Source organism: Talpa europaea, assembly GCF_964194135.1.
Source record: "Talpa europaea genome assembly, chromosome: 8".
NCBI classification, from domain to species: Eukaryota; Metazoa; Chordata; class Mammalia; order Eulipotyphla; family Talpidae; genus Talpa; species Talpa europaea.
This window is the reverse complement of record NC_140075.1, coordinates 50,539,824-50,559,051: the sequence shown is the minus strand read 5'-3', so window position 1 is coordinate 50,559,051 and position 19,228 is coordinate 50,539,824. Positions and strand designations below refer to the sequence as shown.

General features: G+C 41.9%; 1 protein-coding gene across 4 annotated transcripts in view; it reads left to right on the top strand.

Moving 5' to 3' along the window:
* CSNK1G1 (casein kinase 1 gamma 1) overlaps positions 1 to 18,100 on the top strand; it is a gene marked incomplete at both ends in the record, with an annotated part of 105,266 nt that extends 87,166 nt beyond the window's left edge. Inside the window, 3 exons of one of the 4 annotated variants that reach the window (XM_084241415.1) lie at positions 510 to 620; positions 5,714 to 5,820; positions 17,998 to 18,100. In XM_084241415.1, the coding sequence (XP_084097541.1) occupies positions 510 to 620; positions 5,714 to 5,820; positions 17,998 to 18,100 (321 nt within the window). Of the gene's footprint in view, positions 1 to 509; positions 621 to 5,713; positions 5,821 to 12,601; positions 12,657 to 17,997 lie in introns of those variants that run through there. The other 3 variants (XM_084241416.1, XM_084241417.1, XM_084241418.1) reach the window with 3 other exon arrangements.
* Positions 18,101 to 19,228: the final 1,128 nt, after the last annotated feature.

The following is a 19,228-nucleotide window of genomic DNA, read 5'->3' as shown; positions in this document are numbered from 1 at the left end:
CTGCCACTGTCATTTTATGTTAGTAGAAAGTCTTGTGAAGGTTTATTTCGAGAATAGAAGATTCGCTACTTAAGGAAAAGTCATATTATTTTGATCCTAATACCTAATATTTTCTGCTTTGAGAACTGTCCATGTAGATAGATCTTTAATCAGTGAAGTGATTTTAGGTATGACTGTCCAACAATCTTCTTATTCTGAATTTGATCTGCTTAGTGGCTATTGAATTTTTACCATTATGCAATCCTTAAAAAAATGATTCAAACTTCTGTTTTTTCCCCCATTTTCTGTTAATTATTGTTCATCTTTGTCTGGGTGAAGATGATGTGCTATAGATAGTCATGTGTTGGCTGAAATGAATGTGGGCAGGCTAACGTGGTGCTTTGCAGCAGTCAACTTGAAATAAAAAACAAACCCTCAGGGACACCAATGTACTTGATTTTGTTATTGCTTGCTGTTGCTTCATCTTTCCTTCCATAATCTTGCTCTCATGCTGCCTCATGCCTGAGCAGACTGCATCATCAGAGCGTCGAGGAGAGTGGGAAATCCAGCCCAGCCGGCAGACCAATACCTCATACCTGACGTCTCACTTGGCTGCAGACCGCCATGGGGGATCAGTGCAGGTACTTACTGCCTTTACTGCATTTTCTTGGCCATCCCAGCTTTATTGGTAGAATGTTGGCTTGCTTCTGAAACCTGGGTTCCTTTGGAATGGAAACTTACAGTGAGGTTGAGCCTCTTCTGTAGTTAACTGAAATATTTGTATACTGATTTTCTGCCTAGATGATTTGTAAGAGTCACTTGTTAATGATTGTTGCTTGTTCTCATTGACTAAGAAACATCTATATTATCTCTGATGTTGATTTTTGGTTAAACTAATCCTACAACCTTGAACCACTAGGGATAAACCATAAAAATAAAAAAGTAGTATTGTGTTAGTGCCAAATCTGTGAGTTCTAAAGATCTGAAACATATAGTTAGTATTTTTTGGACTAGTATTTAAAGGACTAGAGAACAGAGGACTGCATATGTGGCTCCTTCCATGATGATCTGTGCCTTAGTGCATGATAAGGTGAGAATGTTAGAAATCTGGCTGTTGCATTTTTCTCTGTGGTATAAGTGTGGTTTTGGAGAATTGTTTCTGATTTCATTTGGATTATTTCGAATCTCTGTTCACTCTAGTCCTAAGAATATCTTGTGTCTTTTAGTTTTCCTTATATATCACTATCTGATCATCTTAACCTAAGTATTGCTTTCATACTGGTAAGTGACACCACCTCAAGTGAACCCACCACAAGTAATCCCAGAGCTACCAATATAAATTCTTACAAAGGGGAAGATAAACCTGTTGCATATAGAAATGCACTTTTAGCAGGCCTGGTTGTCCAAGATATGCCTTTACAGGCAGTGATTCACTGAAGATGGTTTTTCTGTAGGAAGTTAGTACAAAACTTTCATCTATAAAAACCTCACAGGAGCATATAGGTAAAAAATAACAGATCTACTCTGACCCTCTCCTAATCCAACACTCGAAAAATGGTAAAGGGAGTTTTAAGGCATAAATCCATATATGGAGAGAGAAAACAGAAGACACAGAAACAGTGACAAATGTTAGAAGCCAGAAAGCAGCTGGGCAGGCCCAAGAAAATGGATTTCTGAGCATCTCAAAACAATGGAATCATGAACCAATAACGGAAAAGCCTAAGGACTCTATTTTCCTTGGAAAACTCCCAAAGGTTCAGGAATTAGCCTAATATAGGGAGAGGGAGGTGTGGAAGGGCACGCGTTAAAATAAAGATTGGTTGAAAGTTTTGTTTTTGTTTTGTTTTTGAAGCTATAGACTTCTAGATGTATTCCTCCTCCCTCAGCAAAAACCAAAGATTTCTTCTCTGGAGAAGGCAAAATAAAGGGGCTCTAGGTTTGGGGGTACAAGGCAATTAGAGGAAAGTATTATATTGAAAACAGGAGATTAAATGAATGTGTGCTAAGGAAAGGTGAGTTCATCTGACATTAAAGGGCTGTGTTGTGTTCAGAAAAGAAGGACAGTAGTATAGGCTACTGAGTGGTATATAAACACAAATAAGAATTGTGTGCAAAAAAATGAAAAGAAAAAAAGTATTCATACTGGACTGCCTTCTTCCCCCATTTAGTTTCAGAATGATGATATTCAGGCAGGCGATTACATCAGTCTTAGGGAATCTGACCAGCCCATATGAAAACATTGAACATACTGATAACAGGGTTTCCCTGATGAAGTGACCCAGCAGATCCTTCTGCAGTGAGATCCACACTTAGTGTCCCCACCCATTTGTAAAAATTTTTAAGTATAAAAATAACATTTATCTACCATTGTTTTGTTTTGTTGTTTTTTAAATTTATGTATACAAGAGCTGGGGTGTAGGCCAGAGCTGCTGGGAGAGGTGAGAGGATTCACCAGAGACAAAGTGGGGAGCAGAACACGTGGATTGACTGAAATACAATGCTGAAGAGAGAAGTGGGCAAGACAGGAAAGGCCTGCCAAGCCATTTGGGTCAGCTCCCTGGCCAAGAGCTACTACTCATGCTGTAGTAGCTGCAGATTGTTTCAGAGTGCTAAGACTTAATCCCTTGCGCCACCAGGGAGGCCCCTGATCTACCATTGATTTCAACAATGGTAATACTGATTTCAATAAATGTAATATCAATTACAATTCTTATGGAGGGTAATTTGTCACTATCAAAATCTTAAACCTTTGTACTTTCTGATAGAGTGAATCTAGTGTCAGATAAATATCCCTCAGAAATGGTGGGCCTTTCTGTTGGCCTAGGGGTTAAGTCTCAGTGCTATCACTGCTATGGCCTGAGTTTGAGCCCAGCCAGTGGTTTGAGAAATTGTACCTGCAACCTGAAATAGTTAAGTGAGTGATCTAAAAGCTCAAATTAGTGCATTAATTCTCAAGCGTAATTTAGGTGCTATTAAATTTAAGGTTATACAACTGGCAGTAAGATTCCCATTTGTGCCTGAGTCATTCAGGATCAGATGGTCATTGATATAGACAAGATGTCAAATCTCTAAAATTGGAATAACCTGCTCTTCTTTAGATTACCCAGTGCCATTTCCTGTAGGCCAAGTGGCAATTCATAGCAAGGAGGAATTAAAGCGTATCAGACATGTGAAATTTGGTAAGCAGACACCATGACCTAGAGTCGCCAGGTAACTCACAGTGGTGATGCTTGCTTCTGCTTTGTTCGTGTTGTAGAATCCAAGACTTTGTATTTTATATCTTGTCTAGTACCTGAATTATTCATTAACAAACTTAACAGTGATTTCTCCTTTAACCATTGTGCTCAGAGTAAACTTAGAGGTATTATCACTAGTGGGTAACAGGATGTGCTCACAAGAAGCAAATGGAGGATGGAGAAATGACTAGGATAGCATTTTTTAGTGCAGGATCTGTGGTCTTCCTATTTGTAAACCCTCTCTCTTCAACTTCTTGTTTTCACTGAGCTTTTGTCAATTTTTTATTTTGCAATTCTCAAGTCTACAGAAAAGGTGTACAGGAAAGGTGGGGAGGGATGCGTGGGATGCATTAAAGTTATATAAATTCTCAACCTAAATTAACAAATAATATTAAGATATTTGTCTTATTTGCTTTAATTCTGTGGAGAAGGGTATTGTTGCTAAACTATTCGAAGTGAATAGTAAGCATCCTTACATTTCATTTCAAAATACTCAGCCTGAATCTCCTAAGAACAAAGACAATAACAATTGTCATATCTAAGAATAGTAATAAAAATTCCATAATATTTGACGTACAGTCCATATCACATTTCCCTGAGTTGTCCCCCACATTTTTAGTATTCAGAAGCTAATCAAGTTTCATGCATTGCATTTGATTGTTATGCCTCTTCAGTCTCTTTCAGTCTGTAAGTCACTCCTCTCTTAAAAGGAAAAAAAAAGATTTTTAAGATATAAGTTTGTTTTGTTTTGTTTTTGAAGCATCCAGACTTGTCCTAGAGAATATCCCACATTTTTGATATGTCTTTTTTTTTTTTTTTGTAATACTTACATTACTTTCATGCTTGTCATTATGAGGTAAAACCTTTGACTATACAGTATTTATACTAACATTATGTCATGTCAGGAGATAAATAAGGTTAAGTAGTTCCACTAATCAGAGATGCTAAATTTGATCACTAGAAGAAATTTGGGTCTCCCTTGGTTAAGTTCAAATGTAGGCTTCTTTGACCAACCATATAGTATTGTTTTAATTTTTTTTTAACATGCATTGAGACTGCTAGTAAGTAGTATTCACTTTTTCTCTTTACCCCAAAAGCTGCTTATACTAAACATTTCCTACCTTCCTCTTTATGACTATATAGGAAGCTTTTACACATTAATTGCTGCTTAATTGCTGGTGAGGACCCGAGATGTAGAGGGAGAGAAGAATAACATTAGTGGAGGGGGAATAACAGTAATATGAACATTTATTGAGCCATTACCGTGTACTGTGACTCTGGGCTAATCACTTTTTGTGGATTGTCTGCACAGTAACCCAATTAGGTAAGCAGCATTATTTCCCCATTTTACAGATTAGGAAGCTCAGGCAAAGAAAGATTGAGGATCATGCCCAAGGACCCACAGCAAGTAAGTGGGTTCAAATCCAGGACTAAGGAGAGCCCCTTGCTTACTTACTGTGCTCTGCTGCCTCCATTGTTGTACACATTGTAGCAGACACTGTCTCGTTCATTTTCTAGTGTGATGCTCACCTCAGCTAGTAAGAAACAGTCTCAAATAGATGAAGTTACTTATCCAAGGGCATATGATATCTGAACCATTTATCCTATTTTGTGGTTCTCTTCCATGTTTCAGCCAAGGTCTTTAACAGCAGAGTGATTTGTCCAGCGGGGTCCCTTTTCCCACTCCCCAGCACCCACATAAGCAGGAATCATGTGCTGGAAATGAAACCAGGTGGCAGAAGCAGCTGCACAAGCAAGAGAAGCCTGCTCGGTTCCACAATACCCAGATGACAGGAGTGAGAGCCTTCAGTTACAATTCGGGGACCATCAGTGAGAAGTGGGATGACACTGAACCTGAAATAAAGGTTGTTGAAATAAGACTGGCCTTCCAAGGGAGAGCGTTTCCTTACCGTCTGCCCTCTCACCCAGAGCACATGTGGCAGTTTTGTTACTTGAGTTACTTCAAACCAGTGATCAAAGCCATGAAGAAATTTCTGAAGGAAAGTGTGATTGCTTGTAGTTTCTTGTGCCCACTATTGGTTTCCTTTTTAGAATTTTTTAACATCATCACTACATCTATATATATATATATATATATATATATATATATATACTTATAGCATAATACACTGAGACAAGTAGAATTAAAGAGAGTTACATGACCTATTTCATAGAATTTTTGTGAGGATTGAATTTACAGATTCCACACTCTCACACACACACACAATGTAGCAGAGTGCGAAACACAGTAGGCATTCAGTATGGGAGCCAATTACCATTAAATCATTACATTATTGACTTTTGTGTTCTCGCATGATAAAGGTTTGGGAGCCTTCTCTAAATTAGGACAGTTGGTCCCTCAACCCAGGAAAACACTCTAGAGACTGCCTGACTAGTGCCTAAGCTAGAGACTAGATCTCCCTTAGTGACCCTTTCTTGCACTGGCAGGAGACTCCTTATTGCCATGGTATGTGTCACACTCTGTCTTTCTTTTTCAGGTGGTTAGCTCTACCAACGGAGAGCTGAACGTTGATGACCCCACAGGAGCCCACTCCAATGCTCCAATCACAGCTCACGCCGAGGTGGAGGTAGTGGAGGAAGCTAAGTACGTTCCTTTCTCAAGGGGGCTCTTGAGTCATAGGTTGAAATCTTTTCTCTGTCTCCTCTTCTCTGTGTGCTGCTCATTTCAGACTGGTCTCCTCATGCTTGTATCCACAGCTTTCTTCTTTGGACCATTTTGTTTTTGCATGGTACCTTAAGGCTGCTGCTGCCCTTCTTTAGCTGTGATTTCTGGGAAGACAATCACATTTTTGCAGTCCACATGGGGCAAAGGACATAGTGAATCAAAAGACTCATGACCTGAGAACTACAATAGATAGTAACCATGGGCCTCTTGGGGCCCTGGAACTTCTTGTTCCATATGGAAGACAGAGAAAAGTCTGCTTCTGGACCATGCTGAGCAGCATTCAATTTCTGGCTCTTAGCTAACAACTCGGTGTGGTATAGTCCTGGAGCAAGGGTTTCAGAACTGTTCTGTTCTCCCTTAAACGATTTTGAGTTCAGAAAGACTCACAAAAGTCAAGAAAGAAAAATACTCCTGCACCTGTGAGTGAGAGTCTTGGAAAGGAAAGGAAATCACTAACCAGAGGGTAAGGAGGTTGCCCCACTCCCTTTTCTGCTTCTCTTGCATGTGTATGTCTTGCCTTGCCTGTCTCTTGCTGCTCTCTGCATGGTCTGTGTTTAAACTCTTAGAATCTGGGTGGAAGGTGAAATAACTGCCCATTCTGCTACAAAGTCAGCAGTTCCTATCACTTCTTTCTCTTTTTTGTCCCATTCCAAATTTAGATCCAGATTTAACCCCAAGAAGACATGAGGTAGTGAGAGAAAGGGGCTCTTGACGAATCAGCAGGTGCTGCCACGCCTGATGTGGACCACCTCTTGTATAACCCTCTGAGAACATTCAGGCTATGCAAGTATCTTATTCTCTGAAGCACACAACATATTGATAGAGACATTGTGCCCAGGTTGTCTCTTGGGTCCCCAAATAGCCTAACTAAAAGACATAACATTCTTAGACGTATAGGCATAAGGCAGTGAGAGGCCAGTGAACCCGACCTGCATTCTTCTTCCTTCCAGAGATATATACTTTGCATGGTCGTCCATGCTACCCCCATTCCTCTGCTTTCTTGCCCATCCTTATGATGAGCTCGCTTTGCTTGCAAGAGGTCCTTTTCCTTGGAAAACCAGGACTTGAGGATTCTACCCAGTAGAAAAACTGAGGATGTCCAAAGACTCTCTCCTGTTGAGTCCCTCTTGCCTATAGGAAGCTTCAAATGTTCTTTTCCCATAAGGAGGACAGGGGGAGTTTTTAATGCCAGGAGGAAACCGTTTTTAGTAGACAAACATGCTCTTCATTTGCAGGAACTTTGGAAATTTTAATGATACTCATAGTTTTTCAGTTTCCATAACAAAACTTCATTCTTCCAAATAAGCTACCTCTGGGTTCTCAACCTTGGCTGCACTTTGGAGTCACCTGGGCATGTTAGAAAATACAAATACCTGAACCCAGGTCCTAGAGTGTTTCATTTAATTTGTCTGGAATGTGCCCTGAAGAACTGTAAAAGCTCAGGTGATTCAAATATAGCCGGTTGCAAATACCTACACTAGGTGTATCTGATCTAGTGTCTGGGCTTGAAAGATGGCCATCCCCATCCTCACCCCCACTTCACTCACACATCACCTTTCTGACTATTGCTTTGAAGGCTCTGTATTAATAGCATACTTTGAATACCACGAGTGAATAGGCTTTTAGCCTTATAATATGCACTATACAGGTTTATCTTTGGAACCCATTCATCTCATTTCATTTGGTAAGTGTGTACACTAATTTTGTATGTGGTATGGTGTTTGTGTCCTGTGTGTAAGATGGGGGCCATTCACACAAAGAGATTCCAATCTGGTGTTTTCTGTTCTGTTATCATCTAAATCCTAGGATATAAAAAGTTTATGGAGTTGGCAAAAAGAACCACTATGTTTCTTTGCTGCTACCTCCTTAAAGGTGGCAGCAAAGGTGTGGAAACCAGAGGGGAGCAATTTTGTTTGATTGAATGTCATCCAAAAAGCTCATAGTTCAGAGTGTTTGTCTGTTGGTTTCCCTAGTGACTTCTTGAGCTACCAATCCAACTTGTTAGGAGATGTTAAGGCATAGCCACGTCTCTTCCTTCTTGGTCTTCTGTGTATACGGAGGGGAAGAGAGAGCTGGATAGTAGCCAGGTGCTTGGTCATTTTCAGGGGGAGAAGTCACAGCTGGAAAATACGAAGTGCCCCAACCAACCCTCATAGAATGCAGCAGTGATGCCTTTTGCCCTTTCTTTGTGCGACAAAAGGGTGCTGTCACCTATGTTAAGATTCAGCTCTTGGGTACTGAGGAGACTGTGTGATACCTTCACTTGTAAGATTCTGTTTTGGGGTTTCTCATCCAGCTTGTTTTGTCTGAAGGAAGATTGAAATAACAGAGTGTTGGTTTTTGCTTTATATACCAAATGAACATCAACCATCTCTTTTTCTCTAGCTATAGAACTCAAGTCTTATTTAAGTGTGATTGGAAAGGTGGTGAGCCAAGGCAGCTTTCTGGTTGACTTTTGTTAGGGTTAAGAACACAGGAATTTTGTGGTAGCTCTGACTTTAGTTATAACCTAGCAATTGTGGACCTCATTTCCCTTAACAATTAACAGGAGTGAGATTTAAGCCCTTCTGTGGACTTACTGAAGGTCTGATACCTTCTCTCTCCCTCAGAATAGTTGGGAGATTAACATCATACAGTAAGACTTCTTGTGGGAACCAAAATGACACGGCCTCGGTATTTGATTGAATTCTTACATGCGGGATCATATGTTCTTTCTTCTTCTTGGAAGTTGCCCAGGAAAGCCCACCCTGGAACTCCCCACTCTTTTCTGTTTTGCCTTACCCCTTGAGAAGGCAATTCCAGTTCCCACTTTGATACTTCTATCAGGCTCCTGTCCCCTCCACTTCAGTGTGGGGATCAAATGGCTTGGGCCTACTCACCCTACCTCGACAGAGGAAGAAAGTAAACACAGACACATACTGCATGTTTGCATGGCTCACAGGGAGTCGCTTCCCTCTCACCTCTGTGGACTAATATCTCTCTTTCTCTTCCTTTCTGTGTTTTTCTCTTTATACACTCTGTAGCTGCCTGAAAATGCTCAACCTGTGGTGAGTCCCTCTCTCCAGTCCACATGCTAGGGGAGCGGACCAGACTAGGCTGGGATTGGCCAAGCCAAACAAAATGCCTTAGGAACACTGAATGGCTTCCCTATGCCACCTTGTGCCGTAACTACCCAGACTGGGGAACTAAATCTACAAGGTGGGGATGGGTAGGCCTATACCCAGGAATCAATCTTTTCCATCTTTCCTTTTAAACCTACCCAATTGCTGCCTCCTTCTGTCAAAACAGTGTCCCATGGTATCCAAAATTATTTATTGTTAGCTGAGCGAATTTTCTCCCAAATTAGTACAACCAGATATTATTATCAGACAGAAAGGGACAGAGGTAGGAGGATGAGGTTACTCTATCAGTTGTTTAGGTTATTTCTCAACCTGAAAGATAAGTGTTGCCAGAACATCTCATATTCTGCAGCTTGGTCTCTGACCTGGAAATTGGCTGCTTTGGAAAAATCTTGTCTTGATTCACCTGGTTCTTCCATCTATAAAACAGGAATCTCTTGAAGAAAGAGAGCTCCTTTTGGGGGGAGAGATGGACATTTTGTTGTTGTTTGGGTTTTTTGTCTGTCTTTTTTTTCTTTCTTTTTCTTTCCTATAAGAGAATATAGTGGGTCAAAGGCTAATTTGTCTATGAGATATGGAGCCTGTCCTTCCCACTCCTGGGAAAGACTTCTTGAAAGCCTTCTTAGAAACTCTATGGGGTGTATGGGAGGAGATGCCCTGAAAAATTAATGTTTGGTGAGTCACATTCTTGCTGCAGGACAGTGCCCCTTCCCCAGCTCTCTTCCTGGACACTGTCTGTGACCTTCCAGGTGCTCCTGAGCTAGTCGGTCTGTTCCAATCTGAAACTGTTAACTCTCCTTCTTTGTCTGAATGCATAAGGTCATATTCTCTGTACTGATGACAGCCTTCTGGACTCTGTAACTATCTTGTTTCTGCTTGTCATTGGTGACTGGGTTGGCCACCAGTTTCTGAACCCCAACTGTCTAGGCCTAGTTGCTTGTGGGATTTCTCTGGAATAGGGCTATATTGAAATTAACAACTAGGTTGTATGGAGATAGTTTGTAGTCTCTGATTTCAAAGCACATTTGGCCCATTTATTTAGCAAATATGTGTCTGCATAATCTGACATTACTATGGTCTGTCTTTTCTTGTGAGATGTCAGTTCACATGATCCTTACTGCAAATACCAGGCCTACTGTGTGCTCATCCAACTCTGTGCTTGGAACTCTATGGGTCCCAAAGCCTGGCCCAGAGAGTTTAGGTATGAGCTGGCTGGAAAGATAAGATACATGTATTTGAAAAAACATGTAGTTCTCCAAGACATTTACATTATTGTCCCTTGAGGTCACTGTGAACAGGGATGGTCAGGGAGGTCTTCATGAATACCGTGGAACCTGAACCAAGTATTACAACAGGGGAGAATACAAATACAGCAAAGAAGAGCAGAATAGCAAAGGAATAGCAAAAGGGGACAACCCAGGACATAGTGAGAGAACGGTATGACAAAGGTAATGGCTCAGAGGCCTGGGGGAAGAGCACTTGCTGACTTGTAAAGAGGAGAACTACATCAATTCTAATTCTTACACATCACAAATTTATGATCATCCAGTCAAAGCATCAACTAAAAGGAAACCTAAGACATGAAGAGGGTTCATCACTTTCCTTCATTCTCTTCTGAGAGGAAAATAACTATTATATAGTCTGTCAGTGGACTTGGTCCAGATTCTAATCCAAATTAACATTTCCTGTTGCTTTAGTCACCAAGGAAACCCAAGGGTTGAAGAGCAGATTGGGTAGAATTATTAAAAGCTTCTGCTATTGTTTGAAGCTTTAGCTATAGTTATTAGCAAAAATTAATCTGGGTCTATAAACCTTAGCAGACTCCTTCAGTTAGATGAATTAAGCATTGCACATGAGGTTATGATATGCATGTAAGCAGATACTGATTCTTATCTGGAGTTGATAAAAAATTGTATAATTTATAATGGGCCAAAAAGTATTTCACATTATTTTATGACTGCTCTTACTTAAAAACACAAAAACCTCCTCCAAAAGTAATAAAAAGAGAAATTTACTTAAATGCTAGTAGATCCCTCTGAGATGATCATACTTAACAGGAAGCAGGGAACTCTATTAATAAATACTGGCGCTTCTGTGAAATTTAATTGTCTCATTTAATACTAATACTGTTTTAAACAATCAAAAGCATTGGTCATTTTTATTTAAAAGAATTTATTCAGTCTCCAAATACACTAGTATTTCCTTTATTTCAGTGCTTAATTTATAGATAAGATGAACACTGTGTTGCTGTTGTGTAGATGTCTATTTCTGCATTCTAGGAAACTTTCTCTGAAATTTTAATAATTCGTCCATCGGGTGTATGAGTACCAAAAGTTCTGACTTAAAAAAGGAGGGAATCTTAGTTATACTGGAGAATTTAGGGGTGAAGGAATTAGGCAACAGTTCTTTATTCCCGTATGAATCCTATATGAATATTCCTGGCATTAAACCCAGAAGAATCAGACAAGAGACCCAAAGATAGTTTTCTCAGAAAAGCTTTTTTGTTCAAAGGTCCAGCAATTCTGCATTATATTTCCAACTTTATTCCTTTTCATCTCCTGGCATCTTTGATTCACCCACCTTCTACCCCTCACATTCTCATTTCTCATATGTCAGCTTCCTGAAAAGGACATATCTTTTGCACTAGCCATATCATAGCCCTCATCACCACCTTCTGGAGTAGTTGCAGCCTAAGCAAAAGATGCTTCCTGTTCAAAAAGAGTAAGGAGGGGACACTCTGGCTTAGGGATGTGCCAGAACTGTGACTGTTGCCCAGGAGTTAGCAGTTGCACGACTGATGAGGAGAGCAGGTGCAAAACCTCCACCCTAAGGCAAGGCAGTCCTTTAACCTAACCTGCACAGCAGCAGTAGTCTCAGGAAGATAAATTGAGAAGGATCCTGCAACTGATACTCAGCTCCTGGGCTGTGGCATCGACTCTCTCTGAAGGAAGAACGGGCTGTGCTTGATTTCAGTCAGGAGATTTGGACTTGGTTGTCACTATTCATGAGTCAGGGCTTTTGTCTATGGTAGCTCAGTGGGGGTGGGGCTGGGACCTGGAGAGTTCTTAATCCTTCATTGATAACATCATGAAATTCTAGAGTTCAGTCATACTTTCCATGGGATTTGTGTGCCTTTAGTAAACTCCATCCCCACTGGCTGTAGAACTTGCCAGTGAACCTAAGTAATTTTTTCCTCTGTATCAAGGAGCAGGCTATTCTTATGTAGCCCAGAGTACCTCCAGGCTAGGTATTAGATAGAGATGAAGCATCTGGGTAAGGTATTAGACTAGGAAGTAATAAGCCCTTTTTGTCCTTCTCAAAAGCCTGTTTTGACCCTTATGAGCCTACTACATTTGATAGGTTTGGTGGCTGCAGAGTGAAATGAAGCAGCTATTTCCTTTGGCTTTCCTGGTAGAGAATTGCCCACTGCTTCCAAAATGTGCATTTGTTAATGGCCAGCAACCCTGTGGGTGGGTGCCGCTGGGGGAGAATTCCATCCCCTGCCATAAGCAGAAGCAGGCAGAAATCTTTCGGAAGCTGCCAACCTCCTGCACTGACTTGCAATGTTTCTTGTGCTCCAGGTGCTGCTGTTTCTTCAAGAGGAAAAGGAAGAAGACTGTTCAGCGTCACAAGTGACCAGTGCCTCCCAGGAGTCCTCAGGACCTGGGGACTCTGACTCAATTGCACCCGCAGCTCCTGCCATTTGTCATTGGAAGGGACTCCTCTGTGGGGGAGGGTGGAGATCCAAACCAAAAAGAAGAAAACAGATGCCCCCAGAAGGAGCCAGTGCGGGCAACCTAGGCCCAGTGGGTCAGTGGCTGTCCCCACCTGCCTGACGCTCTGAGCAGGTCCCAGAGCTGCTGCTCCTAGCTTGCCCGTGGGGCTGCCTGGTTGACTCTCCTTCCTATTGTTTACAGTGAAGGTGTCATTCACAAAAACTCAAGGAGACTACTCTTCTCTTCCCTCCCCTCAGTTTACTCCTAGTTCTTGCCCTCAGTCCCCTCCAGCGTTAAAGCTTGTGAGTTCAAGTCTTTGTCTGCTGAAGGAGCTCTAGAGGCTGGGAGTGTGGCCAAGAAGGTAGGAGGAAGATGGCAGAAGGGGACTGGAGAAGAGCCTTCTCTACCTACCAGTTGTTTCTGACAGTATGGCTCCCTCTTCCTCTGTGCCTGTGCAGCCTCCATCCCCAGCTGGCCGAGGGGTGCAGGTTACCCTTCCTCTCCCCTTATCCTGTGAAGTTACACTGTAGGACACAAGCTGTGAGAAATCTGCAGTCTACTGTCCCTATGTGTTGGCATTCTTAGCTTTCTTGACAAATGAACTCTGTTCTCCAGATGGTAGTAGGACAATGCAAATTGTTCTGAGCAAAGGAAAAAAAAAACTGACTTTATTGCACTTTTAGTTTTTTTTTTTTTTTTTTTTAACAAAAACATGGCAGATGCATATTGTGTCTGGTTATATTGGGAGTTTCACGTTTTTTTTTCTGTTTTGAGTGGGATGGGGCCAGCCAAGCCATTCACAGAGAACATGGGTCCAGAGGACATTCTCAATGGAAAGAGTTGGGTCTGCAGCACCCAGAAGAGAAGAAGCCAAACTCTCTGTCATTCTGAGTGGAACACTCAGGTTGGCAAGGAAACATACTTGAATTTTCATTCATCTTCTCAGCTGCTGAAGAATGTCCCTATTGGAGCCTCTTGACCTCATCCGCCTGCTGTTTGGACAGCTTAGCTCTCTGGCACACAGGATGAGCCCGCCACGCCAGACTGTGATCAGGAGATAGTTTATCCCAGAGAAGGAGATGCTTAACAGAATATCTGACCTGTTTCCTCCACTGCCAGGGATTTCCAACTAGATAGCCATCTGACTTCCTTAGTGACTTGGGGAACCAAATTAGGATGAAATAGCCCCACCATATGACCACTAGTGGACAGAGAAAGGAGGAAAATGAACCTGCCTTCCAATTGCCAGAGGAACCTCGGATTTGGCAGCCTAGGGCCAGGAAAAGAAAATTGGTGTGTACTGTCTGCCCCAATAGCTGAGTTACAGCATTTGGGCTGGTCTGCCTTATCACAAACTGGGCCCCTGCAAATGCTCTCCCAGTAGGTCAATAGCAGTAGACTTAGGACTCAATACATGGGACTGCAGTGAACAAGAGTGTAAGGTCTGTTGGTGCTGGGAAATTGTAGGGAAAAGGAAACTGAAATGAAAGGTCTTCAGTTTTCTTCCTGGAAGGTGGCCATGTATCTAGAGCATGTTCTCCCCACTGTAGTGTCCACCTCCTTCCATGGTATGCTCGCCTAACATACTAGCACAGAGGGTCTTGGTTCTTCCTCACTGCCTGAAAACTCAAAAACAGAGAGAGCCAATCTTCTCATGCTCAGTTTTCATTTGAGTTCCGTGGCTTGTCTAAACAGTGACCTTTCATTCCAGGTATCAGAGAGGAAAGAGGATTATTTGCATCAGGGAACAAGCTCTTGTTTCTTGGAGTAGAAAGAGCTAACTACCCAAGGAAGATAATGGCCAGCGACTTAGTCTGGTGAGTTTTAGAGCACAGAAAGCACTGCCTCTGGCTTGAGTGTAGGGCTGTCACTTAGACTAGAGGATGTAGGGGTTCTTTCTGTTGTGTTTCCTGACAAGTCCCTGATGTACCTTAGATGGAACAGAAATAGCATTAGCATGAATGAGTTATTGCACTTCACCTGTTCCATTAGGCTTTGGCTAGGAAATGTCATCTTACTGGCTTCAAACCTGCTTAGCTTATGGAAAGATAGTAGTTTTTCATTTCTTTAAAAAGAAATTTTCTACATACAAATCAGTGTGGCTGGGAGACTCAGTGTCATACCCGTTATCCATACAGGTTTTGAATATTGGGGTTTGCTTCCTTGACATTACCTAGTAATGAAGGCACCATCACCAAAACTTTCACAGTTTCTCACTTGGCATTTGGACAACTCTAACTTCCCATATAGAAATCTTAATTTCCTCATCCCTGTATAGCAAAAGCCTTGCCTCTCAAGGGAGGGCAAGGGGAAATGGTGGCAAAGTCTGGAGCATCCTGAAACTCCATATGCCACTAAGTGCCTCCCCACCCTCCTCCTCGTGCTTCCACAAAAAGCAAAGGCAGTGGCCAGCTTGGCTGCAGGGCAAACCCCCCTTGCAACTAGGCTTGTGACGTTTTTTGGTCTTAAATATTCTTAAAGGCTAGCTCTTGAGGGATTGAACCTGAGCATTTGAGGAGGTTCTTCCTAATGCACTGTTCTCACATTCTGTCCCCCTCAAATCTTTTTACTAAATATTTGATTTTTATAACAAAGGTGAAGAGCCCCAGGACCTTCTGGCATGGAGGGTAGTGTGATCCTCCCAGGACCTTTGTAACTACAGAATGGTCCCAGGTGCCTGAGAAATTATGTTGACTTTCCTTGAAATTAATAATACATAAACACACACCTAAGAAGCAATGTGGCCATCAGTTCCATCCCCATCAGGTCATTAGCCCTATGGCTATAGTTGCTTAACTATAAGCCTCAGCCAGATTTTTGGGGTTGGGCACTTCACCCACCCACCCAAATCCACTAGCTCTATAGTTTTGAGCTTTCTCCATTTCAGAGCTATGATTCCTAGGGATCTTTTTCCGGAGGAGATGGAGGGAGCTGTTTGAAGCAATTCTTTCTGAGTTAGCATTAAGCACTAGCTCAGCATTTGTTCGTTGAAAAAAGCCCTTCATGTTCATACCATTAAAAAGACTTCTTCCAAGCCCTGTAATCCCTCAGGCATTACATCCTGAGCAGATTGAGACAAGCAGTACAGGAATCCACTAAAGGGTCCTTTTCCTTGTCACCAAAACATGACTTGCGGCTGTAGCCTAAGCACCTAAGGTTGATGGCCTGCTATACACAGCTTGATGGCCTGCTCTACACACACTTTCCCAGTGACTTCACTCCAAACGGTTCTGCAAGGGTGGGCAGAGCACACCAGCAGCCAGTGTGCTTTCATGGCTACCTGAATTAACATTCTCCTGCCATTTTGGATCTATCTGGGAGTAAACAAGGTCTAGGGAGGTGAGGCAAGTCAGCCAAAGGAAGTGTCTTGTCCATAAGTTGCAACAGTTCAGTGGAAACATACACTGGTAGTGCATATTCAGTGTTGATTCTCAGAGTTAGTAACCACTTTTAGTGTCAGAAATACTCAGTGATGGTATGTTCTATCAGTGGTTACTAAAGATCATAGCCTTAACTTTTTTATATGCAAAAGATATAACCTATTTCCCCTCCCAGTGAGCAAGCATGACCCGTATTTTTCAAAAATCAGTACTTCCATGGCAGTCCAGAAAGCATCTCTTCAAAGGAACTTGATCTTCTGACGTTCTCTCCCACGCCCTCAGGCCTCCTGTTTCCTAGTCAGCTCTTCCATTTTCATATTATTTAAACCAGTTTCCCATTCCTAAGAAGTTGCCCTGACAGTGTCCTTTCCAGCGTCAGAGCCATGATAGGGCTAGAGTTTTTCAGATCAGAAGCTTGTAGCACCATGCAGCCAGCATTGCCTTGGCCAGGCTGGGGCCACCATCCCCACCATTGCCACGAGCTGTGCAGATGAATTCCAAAAACCCTTCGGGAGCCAGGGCTAGACTCCCCACCCAAACTGGCTATGTGAACACAGGTTCCTTTCTCGGAGGTTCTTGATTTTGTTAACTCTAGGACTCCAGGAAAGTCCCATCTAGAGGTTGATGGCAGTCCCTCAGTCTTTCCTGTGATGGGTTGGTGGGAATCAAAATGGGATATGGTTTTGTTTTTCTTGCATTTGGGGAGGGGATGATTTTGCTTCTGAATTAAAAAAAAAAAAAAAAGGCAGAAAGCATGGCCCTCCTGAGGGTTTGCAGTTATAAGCAGTGTTTTAGCCATAAATAAGGGATCTTGGAAGTCTTTTCCTAACTGCTTTACAGGTGACTGAAAGCAAAAGAATAGGTTTCTCCATTGTATTCAGAATAGTAAGTAGATTGCCATGAATATAGACAGTAGTAGACATATTACCTAAAAAGCAACCAGGAAATCCACTCCAGTATTTGTGTGTCAGCTTACAAAGGAAAAAGTGAAGATGTGCTCGATTTATTTCTAGTTTGATTATCAAACTTGGTGTTACAAAGAAACCTCAATTCTGTGGACAGAATTTTTTTGTTATTTTCCCTTTTTTACTTTACTCCTCACAATCATCTTTCTGGTGCCATTTCCACTTTCAAAGTCTCAAGAGTAGAGGGTTATTCGTGGTAATCAACGGCGGTGTAGTGCAGCCATCCCAGTGACACAGAGGACAGCTGTCCTGACTGCCCGTTCCCCCCAACCCTCTTTTTCAGAGCAGGTGAGACATTTTCAGTGTTCCTCTTCATGAGCTCAGACCAAATCCCAGGCCAGCCCTTGCATGGAAATATTTTTTAAGGAGCTTATCAATGTGTTAGGAATGTCTCAGGAAAGATGAGCCATTTCTTTAGGGGGAAAAATACATGTACAGATGGGTGTGTGTGGTGGTATTAGGATGCCTGTGTGTGTTTGTGTACTCATCTGTGCGCATTTCACTCCCATAAAGACTCAGCCCAGGCTGCTGGGACCATGTGTTCCTGAATATTCTAGTAACAAGCAAGCTTCTCAAATTAGTGTCAGAGCAAGTTGGCTTTGGGTATGAGCCCCATTATCAAGCAGAAGAGTAAACAGAAAAGAGATGAAACCAAAAATATTATAAACCTCCCCCAATGGAAAATAATGTTGACGTATGAATTCCCATTGGAAATATTACAGTGCTCTAATTTATTATATTATTATTTTGTCTGTTTCTTTAATCTTTTCCATTGTACCTTTAAAAAGATGCTGGGATGTTGATTGCAATTTTTGGAAACTAGATGATGTATAAATCAGCTGTGGAAATCAATTTTAATTGATGTGTGGATGTGTCCGATTATTGTTAAATGCATTTTTTTCGCCCTTTGTTTTAGATGTGTAATGTTTCATAAACCCTGGCACTGGTGGAAAAGCTCAGCTGTGAAAATGAAACTTGTAGTATTTTTTAACATGAATGTCAATTTCAAGTGTATTTGAAATGGTTCCTTCAGGAGAGATTGTACACCGTTAGGAAAAACTCCTCTGCAGAGGAAGTAGCCTTCTTTGGAGAAAATGGAAAATGGGTCTTGATATGTTATCTCAGAGTAGCCCATTTCCTAGGGCACCATGGAAAACACAAATGTGATCTTTAAGTATAATTCTTCCCCAATTTGGGGGAGGAAAGGATTCAGTTTGCACCCCTTTTGTATGTAAAATAAAATGTCTTACCTTTGTTGGCTAATGCTGCTTCGTTGGTTGGTTGGTCTAGTTTTACTCTCCCCTGGCTCATTTGTGGTTAAAAATTCAACTAGGACTAACTTTTTTTTTTTTAATAGAGGCATGTTTTATTTATTTATTTATTTATTTTGTTTATACATGCACTGGGTACAGTCAGAAGCGCGGGAGGGTGAGAGAATTCACCAGAGCCAGAGCGGGGAGCAGAGCAGGCAGAAGGACCGAAGTACACTGCTGAGGGGAGCAGCGGGCGGCAGGAGAGGTCTGCGCGCCATGTGGGACCCTCTTCCGGTGGCCGTAGCCGGGGATAAGCCGGGGATGGAACTGGCGCCGCAGAGGCCGTGGGCAGCTTCGCAACCCAGCGCTCAACCGCTGCACCACCGGGGAGGCCCAACTAGGACTAACTTAATTTAAGGCTCCAGTGAATGAAAATAACACCTGATCCTTTAGCATTCTGACTTAGTCCTTTGAGTTGAACATTGCTGTCTCCTATGGGTCACTTTAAAATAATTGTTCCTGTCAGAATTTGGACATTCATCATTTACGTATTAGTTAGGTGGTAAAACATTAGGAAGACAGCATCTGCTTTATGGAGCAGCTTTGGAATAGTAGCACTATACTTCTGTACTAGTCAATACCTGTACAGACTGATGCTATAACAGGGTGTGCAATGTAAAACCATAGTATATGGCCACAAAAGAACTACCAATCTGGGTATCATTGGATGTTTTAGATTTTTCTGTTACTACTGAACTACATAGTCCTCAATGTTGTCAGCAGGGTCTCAGAAATTGAAATTGAAGCAAAGTAACAACCAATTTTACCAGTAGGCTAAACGGTGAAATGAGTTAAGTTTGCACAGCATTATTTGTGGTCACAAAAACATCACCA